Here is a 17746-nt window from a genome sequence, read left to right as displayed (position 1 = left end):
CGCACACGGGGTGGTTTCCTGAGAAGCCTGGGCTACGCAATACGCACGGACCTGGTGGGAGCCAATGGGAGCGTCCGGAGCCCCGCGGCGCCCCGCCCCTTTCCGGTAGTGCTCAGGGGCGGGGCGCAGGCGGTCTCCCGCCTTTTCTGGGCGCGGGCGCGCGCGGGACGCTTTCTGCTGAGGCGCCACCTCCCTATCTCGTAGGTTACGGGCGTTCTCACTCCCTGAGGGACGGACGTCCCTGAGCCCGCCCCGGGTTCAGGCTCCCTCACCAAACCCCGGCGCCCCCGAAGGCGGGGCCCGTGGTGATGATGCTGCGGGTCAGCCACTCGCAGTGGAGCTGACCCGGGGGACTGAGAAGAGCCTGACAGAATCGGTGCGGAACGTGGGAAACCCTTCGCCCGCCCACCCGCCCGCAGCTTCCGAGCCGCCCAGGGTCTCGCCACTCGCTGGAAACCCTGGACTCTGTGTCCCCCCCGAGTCCTGGGCTCCACTCCCCCACGCGGGAATGTTCAAAAATGAGTACCAGGTAACCCGAAACTGCTCTCCAAGCTGTCTGTAGGTTTCTCCTTGGGGGTGAGGTAGCTCGTGAGCTGGGTGAAGGATAACCCTCTCTCTCCCTCAAGTCATAAGGCCATGGGTGGGGCGGGGGGGAAAGAGAATTAAGGGATGGGCTTGGGGGAAGGGTGACAAAGAATGCAGAGATGAGTTAACCTAAAAATTTAGGGCAAAAAAAAAAAAAAGCAACCGAGGTCTAGGCATATGACCATGTATACTCCAATGAGATGTTTCTCCAAGCAGATGGTAGATTCTGATTAAAATAGTTAACGGGTGACATTGTCCAAAAAGAAAAGAAACGAAAAAGAAATCTGAGAAATCTGTGCACTCAATTACCTGACTTCTGAAATGATAACATCTCCTGTACAACATTTTAATAATAACCATAAAATTGTATGAAAATGTTTTACAGGGCTGAAACCTCATCCCAGATCTCCTGCTGGGTCAGTCCCCAGTCCTGAAAAAAGGGATGCACAGAAATGTTGAGTTTCAACAAGCACCTGGCATACTTGCCTATAATATACCCTGATATATCAGACTGTGTGGGAGAGTCAATGGTGCTTCCATTAAACTCAGAATGGAAATAAGCACTTTGGCCCTGTGCTGTTATTTATACCCTGACTGGGATAGTTGAGTCTCACCTTAGTATCACTTTGGGATACTTATAAAAATGCAGATTTCTGGACCTTCTCCTTCTGCTCCCTCCCTCCCCCCCAGATCTAGTAACTCGAAATCATCCATAGGGTTGTTAACTGTTCCACTAAAACCATCTCCTTCAAGTGATTCTTTGTCCTGGATCACATATGGAGAAGGAACCCTGCCTCTGGGTATTTCCCATCACCTTAAGTATCCTGGGGTGTCTGTCTCCCTGGAAGTCCTGCTCTCCTCAGTTCACTTGCTGCTATTCTTTGGTGGTAACTTCCTGTCCTGCCCTCCTCACCACATCCTGAGATGACACTCCCTATTTACAGTCTCCTGACCATCTCAGCCCTGCTGTTAGGGCCTTTGTCACTGTGCCTAAACAGTAACCCTACTTCTTTGATGTTTCTGTCTTGTTGCAAACACTACCTATGCACAGAGTATTATAAACTTCTCTTCCATGTCAGTTAAACAAATCATTATTAGTTAAAATTTAGCGTGTACTCATGTGATATAGGTAAGTTATACCATTGTGATATAGCATAAGCCTGCTGGGAGAAACTTACAAAACATGGGAAAACGAAAAAGAATCAGGGAGACAACATTGGCTGTTTCACCAAGTATGAGGGGTTTTCCCTTTTAAAAACCCAATTGTCTCAAATTTAAAATTCACACTGAACTATGACTTGCTCTTAGAAGCTATCTTGTATATGATTTTGCACATGATATTGCCCAGGGAAGAAGAAATTAAATGTCAAAACTTCAAGTGATTAGGTGTTAAGTCTCAGAAATGAAATATCTTTATATTCCAGAGAAAAGTATGAAACACTGGACATTCTTTACAAAAATGAGGCTGATTTCTTCTCATGATACATGCAATTCAAATCACATGGATCTTTGGAGGAATCTCAGTATTTGCACTAAATCCCCATTAGAGGATAATCATTTATTGCTCTTGTTCTTATAATTAAAGCATATAGACATTTAGTAACAGTTTTATGTCTTTACACAAGTCCGTTTCCCTGTGTTTCCAGGTTTACATCAGGGAACAAGTAACCTGCATATACAAATGATTCTTTTTTGCAGAAATTAGCCTTTTACCGAAGCATTACCAAATTGATTTGCATAAATAAAAAATCTTGTGCTAATGCTTAAAATAAAATCTTCCCTTAAATCCTTTGTAGTCATTTTTTATTGATCAGTACTAAATTACTTAATTTTTCTCTTTTTTTCTTGAATAATCTTTGATAGCCCTCTTGAACCCTGGCTATATCTCCAGAATTGTACTTGATAATGTTTGTTTACTAACATAAATGGATAACCTAACACCCATTTACAAATGGAAATCCAATGTCAGAGTGTTAAAAAAAAGCCAGTTTTGGAGCTTTGGACAGTATATTTAGGAAGATTATATTTCACAGATAATGATCTGAATTATTGGCTTGGTTTCAGAATTGAATTTAAGCTAGATTGCAAAGGATATTTTACAAACATGATCTGTATACATAATATTTATATAGCATAATTTATCTAATTTTTAACATGATTTAAAAATAAGTTTCTTAAACCATTAATCCAAGGTGACCTCAAATCAGAATAGTTGTAGCTTAGATATAATCAAGGTATAATGAAGGCATAAAAAGAGGGATAAAGTTTCTTCTCAGACCTACTTAAATGACAGATGTTTGGAACACAGGTTTTACACTATGTGATGGATACTATTTCATGCTTAGCATTAAATTTCACTTCAAATATCTTGTTTTTATTTTCTAGGGAGGTGCATTTGTTGAAATCTTTAGTGCCCAGGGGAAAAATCCTGGAGCAAAATGGAAGATCCTGGGTAGTCCATCTGTGATTTGGAAAGTAAGTATCATAAGTTAGACCTACCTAAATCCTGAGATGTGTGTGTGGGGGGGGGGAGGTAGTAAAAAGGCCATGATCAGGTTTCAGAACTCTTTTTCCTGTTCTTTCCTTCCAAAATCCTTTTGTGACATTGTTGACTTGCAGCCCTTCTAGATACTGCTCCTCCATTATTTAAGACTTTGGCACAAAGTTCATACCCCTTCTTGTTATTGCTGTAAGTGACTTATTTATCAGCTTGATTTCTTATTTTTAATCACTTCCATTCTGTTATAGCATCGTGCCTACAGTCACACCCTAGATCTCATCACTACAAACTGTAGGAATTATGAAATTACTAAGTGAAACATGGAGACATCTTTCTGTGACCCCAGTCTTTAATTCTTACGATTGCTTGTTCAGTTTTCTTCCACTGTGTTTGTTCTTCAGTCTAATTGAGACCTTTTAGCCATTGACCCTCTACCTTTCCATTATATTTAGTTTCATTTACTTTATTTTCTATGCTTAATTTTCCCCACAATTTTTTTTTTCCAGTCCTGGGCTTGAGCTCAGGGCCTGAGCACTGTCCTTGGATTTTCTCAAAGCTAGAGCTCTACCACTTGAGCCTCAGCACCACTTCCGGCTTTTTTCTACGTATGTGGTACCGAGGAATTGAACCCGGGTTTTCATGCATGCTAGGCAAGCACTTTAATCACTAGGCCAAACTCCTGGCCCCTTTTCCCCACAATTTTAAAACCAAGGTAACCTTTCAATCATTTTCTGGTTGCGTCACTGAGTGCCTTAGCTCCTTTTCCTTATAATTTTCAAGCCAGTCCTTTCTTGGCCTGTATGTGGCTCTTCAGTTCCTTTGTAGAAAATATCCACAGCTTTCAGATTGTTAACACTATATATGTATCCTGAACAGTCCAAGGAGTTTTACTGTTACATTGCCTTAGTTTTCAAAATGATCATTTCTCTATCATCTTCCATTTTCTAGCCATTAGGCTTCAGATTCTCATCCTCAACTCACACTCTGGACAAGCCTGTCCTCTTCATTCACTACAAGTTATTTGTTACCCACTACTTCATAGGCAAAATAGGACCTATCACATCTAAAAACCTCTATCTCTGTCATTTCCTCTTGTCTCTTGTATAACCAGTAAATAAATGCCTTTATGAATTGTTTTAGAGCTACTATTCATTAATTAACCACTTGCTCTTTGCCAAGCATAACATTAAGCATATAACATATGTTGTGGAATATTGTATAATCTAAATGATAACCTTGTGGGATAATTACCTGTATTCCCCAACTGATAGGCTAGAAACTTAAGATATAGAAAAGAGAAACCTAAAATTATAAAGCTGCTGCTATGAATGAGATAAATAATACTCTGTCTATTCAGTATATAGATCAGGAAGGGCTTTCCTGAAGAAGTGACATTTGGCTTCTGTACATCAGTTAGGTACCCAGTGGTGCCGGTGGAAAGAATAACCTTTCAGAAAAAGGAATAGCTTGTTCAAAACCATTGTATTAGGGGAGAGCTTAGAATTTTCAAGAAGGCCATCAAGGCTAAGAGAAAGAGAATAAGGGAAAGAACAAAATGGGAGATGATATTTGAAAAGCTGGGCTAGACATGAAGTATTCAGTGGTTTATAACCATGTGAAGATTCTTATATGCTATTGAAAAAGTTTTAAGTATATGGCCATTTGTATATCAATGGAATAAATAACATACCTTGTGCAAGTATATTCTTTTCAAATAAATAAAGATGATGCTATGATGGGTTTACTACATTTATTGGTTACTTAATTCTTTGCATGATAATGTACTTATTTTAATATGAAAAGGAAATTTTATGCTTAAAGATTTAAAAATGGTTTAGTGGTACACTTCTGAAATCCCAGCTGCTCAGGAGTGGGAGGCAGGAAATTGGATTATGAGTTCCAGACCAGCCTGTGCAAAGTTAGTGAGATCTTATCTCAAAAACAAAACACAAACAAAAGGGTTGAGGATGTAGAGCTTGCCAAGCTTGCACAATGCCCTGGTTCCTGTCTTCAGTAGCACAGAAATTAGTAAAATTACAATATTTCTTTTCACTAGCATTTTGATTGAGGGAGATTAGCTTTTCATTTCTAGGTTTATTTACTGCTTCTCTTGTTAGCTTTTAAAGGTAACCTTAGTTTGTAACATGTTATTCATATTAATTTACAATGAATTATATACTAAAATTTCATTGTAATTTAGGCAAAAAATGATGCAGAAATTAATTCTGTTTGAAGCAATAGCCCCAAACCAAGGGATTATATACAGAGTGGATATATGTACATTAGTTGATTTCTTGTACATATAGGAGTGTTGTTAGCAATAAATGAATAGCAATGATGAGCAGTTAGACTCTAAAAACTCTAAATTAGTGACCTGCAATTCCTGAAGTTGGACAACTTTATATTATTTTTTCAAGAAAGATGTGCTCATATAGGAGGGAATTTGCCAAGTGGATTAGAGTGGCTTTCATATTCCAATTCGAAGGTCTCAGGATAAGAATATCATCAAGGCCTTAGTCTACTTTGAATTCATTTGAATATGAAACATTTTTCCTATAAATTTTCAGTTCCAATTTTATAAAAGAAGACAAATAAAATATGCTTCAGTTACCACTGTTTTCATTTTGTTCCTTAGGAGTTTGATAAAGAAGTTAAAAGTTTTGTGTTTGTCCTGGAAGGTAGCAGCCAAACAAACAAAATTCAGTTACCAAAGGAAAATAAGCAAATCCGTAAGTAAGATTTTTTTTATATTGAAACTTTACATTTAATAAAATTATCCTTTTACAACTTATGAGCAGAAATATTAATATGACTTTTGCTGGCATATGTTGATGTGAAGTAATCTGACTTTCTTTTGGTCCAGTTCTGGCTCTTGAACTCAGATTAGTCACTATCCTTAAGCTTTTTTGCTCAAGGCTAGTTCTCTACCACTTTGAGCCATGTTGTAGTTCCAGTTTTAGGTGGTCAATTGAAGGTAAGTATCTCATGGCCATTCCTACCCAGGCTGGCTTCAAACCTGTGTAGCTCTGGGATACAGTTGTGTGGCATTGGGCATTATTTTTTGTGGGGGAGAGATAGGGAGGTTCTGGGGCTTGAACTCAGTGCTTGAGCATTATCACTAAGCTTCCTTTGTTCAAGGTTATCACTCTAACACTTTGAACCACAGTGTGTCATCTCTAGCTTTTACTGAATAATTTATTTTGGAGATAAGCATCTCATGTCCTGCTGGATGTGGGAGCTCACATCTGTAATCCTAGCTACACAGGAAGCTAAGATCTGAGGATCATGGTTTAAAGCCAGCCCAGGCACAAAAGGACTTGAGACTCTTATCTCCAATTAACTTTTAGAAAATGGGAAGTGGCTTAAGGGTACGGCACTAGCCTTGAGCTGAAGAGCTCAGGGACACCTGTTCAGGCCCTGCAATAGAGTGGTAGCCTTGAGCTCAGGGACAGTGCCCAGGCAAAGTTCAAGCCCCATGACTGCCCCCCGCCCCCCCACACAAAGAGAGTCTTATATCCTTTCCTGCCTAGGCTGGTTTTGAACTGATTTTATAGGCATGAACCACCAGCAACTTTTTTTTTTTTAATATGAAAAGTAATTGTGTGCCAACCATACAATTGTTAAAAAGAAATTTAGCTAGGTACTGGTGGCTCAAACCTGTAATTCTAGCTACTCAGGATGCTGAGATTATATATACAAAGATTGTGTGAGATTATATATACTAAGGTGAGCATATATATGTATATATGCATACATACTTATGCATTTGTATACATACAGATTATATATACTGAGATTGTACATATACAAATATATTCATCTATACACAAAAAATCTAAGTATTAAATATCTAGATATTCCCAAATTATAGGAAATTAATTTATGAGGGGAAAATGTGTCAAAATACTATATATGTTATTTGTACTCCTAATACTTAGGAGGTAGATTTAGGAGGATCACAGTATGAAGATAGACCAGGCAAAAGTCAGCCTATTTCAAAGAACAACCTGGCAAAGTACCTAGGAATAACTTAACTAAAGATGTGAAGGACTTCTATGATGAAAACTTTAACAACTGGAAAAAGGAAATTAAAAAACAGAAAAAGGAAGTTAAAGTAGATTTAAGGAAGTGGAAAACCTTCCATGTTCCTGGATTGGAAGGAATAGCAGCCTGAAAAGTGGCAATACTGCCCAAAACTATATACAAATTCAATGCAATACCCATCAGAATCACCACATCATTCTTCAAAAAATGTAGAAGAAGCAATCCGAAAGTTCATGTGGAATAATAGAAGACCCCCAAATAACACAAACAATCCTTAGCATGAAGAACAGTGCTGGGGGAATATCAATACCAAGCCTCAAACTTTATTACAAAACTGTAGTAATAAAAACAGCTTGGTACTGGTATAACAATAGGCTTGAGGACCAATAGAGTGGAAGACCTAGAAATGAACCCACAGACCTATGGCCACCTAATATTTGATAAGGAAGCCAAAAAACAGAATGAAAGAAAGACAACCTTTTCAATAAATGTTGTTGGTAGAATTGGCTGTATAAGTGCAGAAATCTGAAGTTAGATCCTTATATGTCACTCTGAATCAGAATCAACTCCAGATGGATCAGAAATCTCAATGTAAGACTAGATACTCTGAAAATATTACAGGAAGGAATAGGGATAACACTAAGGCTCCTTGGAAAAGTCAAAAGTTCCTAAGTAAAGATCCAGAAACACAACCAATCAAAGGAAGCTAAATAAATGGGATTGATTGCATCAACTGAATAGTTTCTGAATGGTAAAGGACATAGCAGGATAAACAGAGAGTCCCCAGAATGGGAGATCTTTACTAGCTATACATCAGGCAAATGCCTGATATCTAAAATATGCTAAAATATACTCATATCTAAAATATAAAAAAATCCTTAAAGAAACAACCCAATTAATAAATGGGCCATAATAGAAATGCAAATCAAAACAGCATTGAGCCGGGCATCAGTGGCTCATGCCCATAGCCCTGGCCACTTAGGAGGCTGAGAGCTGAAGCTCCTGGTTTGAAGCCAGCCTAGACAGAAAGGTCCCCATGAGACTCTTATCTCTAATTAACTACTCAAAAGCCAGAAATAATGCTATGGCTCAAGTGTAGAGCACTAGCCTGGAGCACAAAGAGTTTCAGGGATAGCACCCAGGCTCTGAGGTTAAGCCCTGCAACTGACAACAGCACAACAACAACAACAACAACAACAACAACAGAAAGCAACATTGAAATTCCAGCCCATCCCAATTAGAGTGGCCATTATTAAAACAAACAAAAAAATAACAATAGCAGACGTTGGTGGGGATGTGACCAGAAGGGATCACTACTACCTGTTGGTGTGTAAGTTCAACCACTCTGGAAAGCAGTTGGAGGGTCCTCACAAAACCAAACATAGAGCTTCCCTGTTGACCCTATTGACTGCTGGGCATCTATCCTGTTGAGCACAAACCAGGCTACACTAAAGCCACCAGCACGACCATGTTCGTTGCAGTATTGTTTACCATAGTTAAGATATGGAATTAATCCCCATGCTCGTCAATGGACAAATGGATCAATAAAATGTGGTATATATACACAATTTAATTCTGTGCTTCCATTAAAAAGAATGATATCACTCCATTCATAAGGAAATGGAAAGATTTGAAAAACATTTTACTAAGAAGCCCTACCCAAAGACAAATGGGCTGCATGGTTTCCTCATTTGTAATAATTAGAATGTGCCTATAAGTGTACAAGTAAACCCAATGGATAGTAGTAGTAGTAGTAGTAATAATAATAATAATAATAATAATAATTACTCCTGGACATGATTAAAAAGAAGTTAAACATTCACACAGTGAAACCAAAGGAGGATATTCTTAGGAGAGTATCACAAGGGCTCATTAGCTATATGCATATTGTGTATATGATCATATAAAATAATGCTTATTGAGAAGAAATGGAAGCAAGAGTTGTTTTTATTGTACTGTTTGTGTTTTTTCTTCTTTTCTTTTTTTCTTTGATTTAATCCCTTCTGCCTCAGATTTTTTTTTTATTTCAGTACCCTTTGTCTTGTATGTAAGTTTATCTGATTTGGGGAGGGGAAGGAGAAATACAGAAACAGTGAGAGAAAGACTGAAGCATTTAGCAGTGAAACCCATTAGACACTATGTAGGAAATGAACTGTATAACTTGGGGGTGGGGAGAAGCTGGGAGGGGAAAAAACTGGAAGAGAATGAAGGAGGGGTGACACTGTTCAGTAGGAAATGTACTCATTTCATTACCTAACTTATGTAATTGTAACCCATCATTCTTTCAATAAAATTTTAAAAATCTAAAAGAAAAAGGACATCATAGGTATGGTTCACATTGTAATACTAGATATTTGAGAGGCAAAAGTAGGGTGATGGCAGTCTAAGACAGGTCCTAGGCATAAAAACATAAGATCCCATCTGAAAAATAACTAAAGCAAAATGGGATGAAGGTATGGCATATTTAAACCCTTACACAATTAAGTGTGAAGTACTGAGCCCAAACTCCAGTACTGAAAAATAAAAATCTAGTATCGATTATATCTTGATGTGATCTATGAATTATGGATATGAGCCATCTAAAGGAGCCCTGTGAGATCAACTAAATTTATGTTAAGAAGCCCAGTTGTTTGCAGGTTAAATAATATTAAAGACTGCCACCAAATTAGGCTTCATTTAAACTGATAGGATTTAAGAAATTTAATTTGTCAAAATATTTAATCAACTTGTCCTTCTACTGTGTCCTGTATGTTAAATATAAGTATTTAGCATATTGAGACAGTTATATTTTGTATTTACCATCTATATAAATCGCTTTCTTAATACTTTTTTAAAATTTTACTTAATTTTTATTATCATAGTGATAATAAAAATAGGGGTCATAGTTACATTCATATGGTTGTGGGTACATTACTTCTTGAACATTGTTACCCTTTCCCATGTTTTCTCCCACTTTCCCTCCCCCTTTCCCTCTTTCTTAATTCTTAAGAACATTTATTGAGTGCCTACTGTATACCAGGCACTATGAAAAGACTTATTGTTGGTACCTGATTTTCTAATTGCAATTCAGCTTCCTAAGCTTTCATGTGCTATTTCCTGCTACCACATGCATATTTTAGGTTTCTAAGACTCAAACCAAGATGTGTAAGTTACAGACAGAAGACAGTTTGTTTTAAATTGGTTTATCAGTGTTCCTTCCGGAGGTGGGAAACCATTTTTCCTGCCAAAGCCTGCTTGGATGTTTTCAACATCAGTCATAAGTCATATAAAATTACCAATACAGGCCGAGGAGAGCAATGAGAAGCATATATATCTTAACTCTTCAGGCAGAAAATTATTTCTTGGGCCTTATGGCTGATGGCTGATCATTTTTTACCCCTGAGCAACTTAAGGATAAACAATAGAGAAGAGATAATCATTAAGAGGATTTTTAAAAAATTACTATACTGCCATTATTAAATAATAATTTTCTGATAGTATCTATATGTGTTATAAAGCAGTTTTTTTCATTTCCACATAAATTTATCATTATAAATGTGCTAAACTAATATGAGCCATGGAAACATGTTTGAAACTATATAGTTTATTTTATAGCAACACAGTCCATCTGACTGAAAATATTGACTCTGATTTCAATACACTGACTTTATAGGAGCATGATTGTTCTAAGCCACTTAGTTCTTTGGGGATTTTCGTACTGTTCAACTGATAAAGCTTACTCGTGCTTTTGTTTAATGCCCTCCACATCTATGCATATATTCATGTTAGTTATAAACACCAATCACTTTTAATAACCTTCTCATTTGGCTTTACCAAAGGCAAAATGATTAAATATAAACTCTCCCTTTCTAATCTTGTCTAAGGGTTTTTACCCTCAGAAATCAAGTTTAATGTGTTATAATTACCTTTTCAAGTGAAAAGGATGCTGGCTTTCAATTGGAAGAAACAAAAATCTTTTAATGTATTTTTTGCATAATGCCTTGCAATTAAAAATTAATCTGGGTTTTCTGTAGCATATGCAGCACTGCAGCAAAAGAAACAGGTTTTACTGCCTACTCTATACAAATGCTCCTGAGATTAGTTATTTGGGATTTTTCAATAACAGAAATTTATAGTTATTTTTACTTACATAAAATGACCTCTGGGTGATGTTGATATGGTTAAATTTAAATTAAATGGCATGTCTAGAAAAGAAAAGTGGCTTTCAATCAGCATTTCTAAATTAGTTAACATTATGTATTCCTAATTTACAAGTAGACATACACTTTACTTATGCAAACTTGATAGTAGGTATCTCATGTGTGTTTCTGATTACATATATTTCAGAAGAAAGTTTAACAATGAAATTATGGGTGGCTGTTTATAAATAGTAGTATTTCTGAATTAACTTACATTTGAGGATTTCTAAATATACCAAATTTTCAAATAACATTTTCTATGTTTTATAAAATAAACAACTTGTAATATTAATTACTAGATTATACTTCCCCACAGCATAGATCATAAATATTCTTACTGTCTAGCACACAGTTGATGTTCAGTAGGTTTATCAAACTTATCACAGTAAGAAACTATGACATTTGAGTTATAACTTCTAATTGTTACCATTTGGCCATGATGATGAGACTTGAGTGAATTATTAGCCAGTTATTATTATAAGTCCCTCCTGTTCACCATCTTGGACTTCGTTACTCATGAAAAACATCTCTGAAACACGTAAACATCTGTCATTTCTAAGACTGTCTTTTAAGACCTTCTGTTTGAGGCTTTTATTAAATCATTAACTAATTGTACAAAGGAGTCAACATTTAACAAAGCAGGTTATGAATACAGTGTATTTTGATCAGTGTCACCCCTTTCAATAGTCTTCACCTTTGAAGCCATTGTTTCTCTGCTCTGACCTCTAAATCAAATGGCATCACTGAGGACTTAGATGATCTAAGTTTTGGGCACTCTTCAGAATCAAATCATCTTCACAAAGCTAGGCTGCCTCATGCCCCACTTTGTTGCTTGGTATTCTTTCTTAAATCATGACTTTTCTGTTTGAAAAGCTTCTCTTATCTCACCATCCACTAAAGGGATCTTTTCAGTCACTAATGATCTGTGTTCCTGAATCCAGCCACCCTGTTGTCTGTTCTCAACATACTTAGCAGCTTTTTGAGAAAACAGACACCATCCAAGTTTACTTTCCTTATCCATCATCCAGGATGCTCAATCTTCTACTTTTCTGCCCATAACACTGGTCTTTCTTAGTCTTTCCTTTCCAAGTTAGTGTTGCAGTATCCCTGGATTTGTCTTTGTCCTTCAAAACCTACATTTACTTCCTTGGCCATTGGCATCAAGCTTGTGAATTTAAGTATTGTCTCACTTCAGCTCATAATTCCAGCTCAGACTTCTCAACTGCAAACTTAAATATTAACTTTTTCTTTTGATATACCTATATAGTCAGAAGCGCACACTTAATGCTAAATTTGTGTTGTTATTCATTCTTAAAACAGGAATATATAATGGTAATTGAATTTAATTTGAAAGTGTTAATTGAAAGCCACTTTTTATTCAAATTCCAAACATGCCATTTTCAACAGCTTATATAAAGAGTATCAAAGGCCTCACTCCTAGCCCTTGGCTCCTAGAAATTCTTCCTGTTCCTGGAATATCATTTTGATTGTTGGCATCTTGCCTATTCTATTGGTTAGACCCCAAACTCTTAATTAAATAAGCTTCTACTTTTCTTCATTTAAAAAATTTCACTCCATTCAGAAGATCTCATCAATAGAAGCAATTTTTTTTTTTGCCAGACTTGGCTTAAGCTCAGGGCCTGAGGACTGTCCTTGGATATTTCTCAAGGCTAGAACTCTACCACTTGAGCCTCAGCATCACTTCAGGCTTTTTCTAAGTATGTGGTACCAACGAATCGAACCCAGGTCTTCATGCATGCTGGGCAAGCACTCTACCACTAGGCCAAACTCCCAGCCTGAACCAGTATATTTTTTCAAAGATTGAGACTAGTGCTACTACTACCAGTCAAAACTACCACTATCTCATGTTTATATTACTTCAGTTGTCTTCGAAATGGTTTCCCCATTTTTAAGTTGGCCACCCTATAGCCTGTTGTCAAATTAGCAGCCAGAGCACTATTTTTACTTTCTAAATATAAGTCATGTGATTCCTGTGTTGAAAATGCTTCACCTCTTGCAGAGTAAAAATCCAGTGTATATAGGACTGTGAAGTATCTGGTAACTTCTTAATATTAGTCATATCGTCTATCATTTTTTTTTATCTTGCTTACTATACTCCAGTCATATAATACTCATTGCTATTTTTTTTTGCCAGTCTTGGGTCTTGTACTCAGGGCTTGAGTACTGTCCTTGGGCTTTCTCAAGGTTAAAGTTCTACTACTTAATCCACAGTACCACTTCCAACTTTTTCTATGTATGTGATACTGAGGAATTGAACCTGGGTCTTTGTGCATCCTACCACCAGGCCACCCACTCTGTCCCTCATTGCTATTTTGAAAATCAGGCTGACACCCTCTCATCTTAGCACCTGTGCATTAGTTTTCTTTCTTTAAAGAACAATGAGGCTCACCTCTCCTCTTCTTCAAGCCTTTTACTGTATTATCACGTTCTTAACAACCTCACTCCATCCATACTTGTTACAACTTGTATATTATATTCCTTCTCCACTCTTGATCCTTTTTATTCATTTCTACACCCAACCCACAGTACCTAAATCACCATTTAACATGCTGTGCAATTATTAGGTTCATTTATTTTTTCTTATCACCAGAAAGTAAACCCCAATGGCAGAGATAATTTGCATCAGTTCATTCACCAGGATCAAGGCCTGCAACACAGTAGCACACAAGTAAGGCTATGTCTCTTAAACAAATGCATTTCTGAGTGACTTCCCATGGATTTTAGAGTGATCTATGCTCGTCACATGCTCAAGACTACATGTGATTGGAATCTAACTTACCTCCTGTTCTTTTTCCTCTTCTGTATCTTTTACCAACCCATTAAACAACATTCTTTCCATTTACTGTGTTCTTTCCCATCACAGGATGGAGCATTTCCTTTGCCTTCTACATTTGTGTCTTTTCCAAACTACATCTATGACTCCTTGCCCAAACAATTCCTGTTTATCCTTCGCAGCTGAACTCAAGTGTTATTTCTTCACTTATCATCCTTTACTGCACTGTAGTATGTGCTACTATAGAACCTTGACTCTCATCTATGGTCCTAGAATAAAGGTTCCAAAAGTCAGAGACCATGTTTGTCTTATTTACTGCATAAATTTTAACAAAGGATTTTGTTTTACATGATAGATAATGGGGCTAATTTAATCCATACATATATCCTATTACGTTAAATCTAAACTATTGGACCATTTTCATAGAATGGAAATAAAGTGCCTAGACAGCCTACTGACTTTTCTAAAGGATTAGAATAGTCCACAAGGAAGGCATAATTAATTCTTGTTTGTTGAGTTGAGACAGGAAAGATACGCTTTAGTATAGTTTTTGTGCCAGGGCTGTGATAGGAACCATGTAATAACTTCTACTATGGCTTCAGGCACTGGTGAAAGATAGCTATACTGTACTTTCATTCCAACTCTTTGGATAATACAACCCTTGAAAAATACATGTGAAGTGTACAATCTATCATTTGTTTCAGCAAAACAAGCATAAAACCACTGTTTAAAAATCTCAATATTTGGGTACCCAAGATTATGGACATGGTCTTGGAGATATAAACATAACTACATAGACATAAAAATCTATGATGGGCTATATACTCCATAGACATAATATTTTATTAATATGTATCTATGACATACAAACCCGCAGCTTAATTTTAATTATGTTCTAAAATCTATGTGCCAGTGATTGTATATGGATTTCCTTCTTGAATACTTGTTTGATAAACATGACATTTGAAATATGATATAAAAATCAATGTTATTAAAATCTAAAAAAAATTCTAATGGTATGTAAGTAAGGATTACGTTTGAAGCTTGCCTGTGGAGTAAAGTCCAATAGACTTTTATCTTCAGTTAACCACACACACAAAAAAAAAACCCCCAGAAGTGGAGTTTGGCTCAAGTGGTAGAGAGCTAGCTTGAGCAAAAATGCTCAAACATAATACCCGGGCCTCCAATTCAGTCTCGAGGAATGGGAAGGTGTAAAAAAGCAACCATGGCCTGAGCCTTTAAAAAAAGAAGGCATTTGTCTCATTCAAAAGATGACAAAACTGCACAAACTTGAATGTTTCAGGCAAAAGACTAAATCTTTATGTATTTAATAGGCATTTTTTAGTTCAGCTGTTTCAGATTCAATATTAGAGTGATTTTAAATCTAATGTAGCCCTGAAGTGTGTTTAAAGTTAATAGGTCACTGGAACAGATATTCCTGTGATGTTTATTTAGTATTACTGACATACAAAATCTATGTGTCAAATGTTATTAAAGTACTTTTTCCTTTGTTAGATCATCACCATATGGTATCATCATACTTCTTTTTAAGTGAAACTTTTAGAAGTGAAACCTTTTGGAAACTAGGGCCTCTATAAATGAGAGTGAATTATAAAGCTCTTTTTGTGAAAGTAGAGATCTTTCATTTCAAAAAATGCTCATGCAAAAATGCCGTATAAAGGAAGTTCTTTGTGCTTGAAGGGAACAGTGCTGATTCAGTGAGGTTTGTGTCATAAATTAGAGACCTTTCTAAAAGACTGATCATATTTATTCTGATGCTCTTTTAGCTCTGTTTACTGAAGCCATTGTGCCATGGCTAACACACAGGATAATCAGTAAAGATGGGAGAGATTAATGATGGCTTATGTAAAGTGGCCTCATTTGACTATCTTGCTCTGGTTTGTAGATCATAACTCTCATTATCTCACTACCTTTCCCCATAAATATGATAAGAGTTGGATTCCTATAGAATTTTCTAGGGTCAAACTTGTTAGCTCTTATTTCTGTTCTATTACCTGCTCAATTGTTTGCTCTGAGGACCAATTTACAAACTTACTCCTTATCAATGAAAGATTCCTCTGCATTTTTTGACTAAAATCTTGTTAGCCTATTTGACCAAATGTTTATTGTTTAGAGACTGTTTGGGTTAAACAGCAACTGTTTAAGTTGCTCATAAATGTTGCAAAAACAATTTACCATAGGAATTATAAGCTGGAAGTATTTATATACTAACATAACTGTAGTGGCATTTTTTTTATTTTTGGTCAGTTGTGGGGCCTATACTCAGGGCTTGGGTACTGTCCCTGAGCTGTTTTGCTCAAGGCCATTACTCTACCACTTTGAGCCACAGCTCTACTTCTGTTTTTGTTTTTGTTTTTAGTGGTTATTGGTGTTAAGAATCTCATGGGGACTTAACTGCCTGTGCTGGCTTTCAACTGTCATCCTCAGACTTTAGTTTGCTGAGTAGCTAGGAGTATAGATATGAGCCACCAGTGCCTGGTGTATTGGTACTTTTAAAATACTTCTTTGTTGAGCTTACTAAGTCAGAAGAGAAAATAGCATTGTTTTAGACCAGTTACATTCTTTGAAGTCTTTTCTCTACCTGTTGTTTTGTACTATTGGCTTTATAGAGGGTTGACAGACAAGATCAACGTATCTGTTTCTTATATATGAGGGGGGAAAGTTCCTAAATTGCATATTTTAGGAAATACGATACTAAAGCACCTTAAAGATCATCATAATTGAAATATCAAGCAAAAGTTCAGAACCAAAGAGGAAAAGCACAAGTGAGTAGGTTTGGACAGGTATTATTGAACCAATTAATTTTTAAGCAGTTATAGACTGGAGCTATCCAAAATACAGTGGATGTTTATTTTTCTTTGAATATTTTCATGCAGGTGAAACTAGTAGGAAGGACTCAAAGCTATCAGTTCTTACTTAGTAATGACATATTAAAGTATGTTAAACTTAGATGATTCATTCAGTGTGGGCATATTTAAAACCATATGAACTAGATATGGCTCACGAAACTCTCAGTTGTAGTTGTCAGAATTATTTTTTGATCTGTTGTTTTTTACTGAGTTGTTTAGAACAGTTAAAACTGCCACTGAAAAAAATAACTGCCACATGCTTTTATGGTCACTTTGATGAGAATCTATAGTTCAATTTTATACAACTCTATTGAATGTAGTTTATATGTATGTTCTCTTGCAGCTTAATAAAAATTGTAAATAAAAATTACTATTTTAAATTTCCTTAAGTCCACAGATGGGGCTTTCAAGGCCAAAATTTGTTGCTAGCATTTGGTTTGACTTTAATTCTTCTCTTTCATAATGAGGTCTTAAGTTATAGATAGTGCTGCTGCAGGTAGATATGATTCTTTGAAATACAAAAAGCTTCATTGTTGATGGCATGGGATTGTGTTTGTTTTTGTTCACATATAAGTGGTTTGCACATTTGTATATATATATTTCCTTCCTTTCATTGTAGTTGGACTGATCCAGAGGTTTCTTGTGCTTCAAATTTACATACCCCTGGGACAGGACTTCTCCACCGAATTGCTGTAAGATATAAAGAACTTCTTGAATGTTTTGTGTGTATTAGACATTTGATCAATTGAAACAGTACCAATAGTTATTAATTACA

The 17746-nt window shown here is 36.5% G+C and overlaps 1 protein-coding gene across 7 annotated transcripts in view; it reads left to right on the top strand.

Moving 5' to 3' along the window:
* The first annotated feature begins 292 nt into the window (after positions 1-292).
* The window catches only part of Cfap20dc (CFAP20 domain containing), a 183722-nt gene continuing 166268 nt past the window's right edge, over positions 293-17746 (top strand). For 5 of the 7 annotated variants that reach the window (XM_090323162.1, XM_090323155.1, XM_090323169.1 and 2 more), the window contains exons 1-4: positions 293-529; positions 2971-3060; positions 5721-5814; positions 17591-17663. In XM_090323162.1, the coding sequence (XP_090179288.1) occupies positions 509-529; positions 2971-3060; positions 5721-5814; positions 17591-17663 (278 nt within the window). In that variant the 5' untranslated portion in view covers positions 293-508. Of the gene's footprint in view, positions 530-2970; positions 3061-5720; positions 5815-16877; positions 16888-17590; positions 17664-17746 lie in introns of those variants that run through there. The other 2 variants (XM_090323197.1, XM_090323189.1) reach the window with 2 other exon arrangements.

Source organism: Megascapheus bottae, chromosome 2 (assembly GCF_031878675.1).
Source record: "Megascapheus bottae isolate mThoBot1 chromosome 2, mThoBot2.hap1, whole genome shotgun sequence".
Lineage (NCBI taxonomy): Eukaryota > Metazoa > Chordata > Mammalia > Rodentia > Geomyidae > Megascapheus > Megascapheus bottae.
Note: the sequence above shows the minus strand (reverse complement) of the source record. Positions and strands in the feature narration are given on the sequence as shown.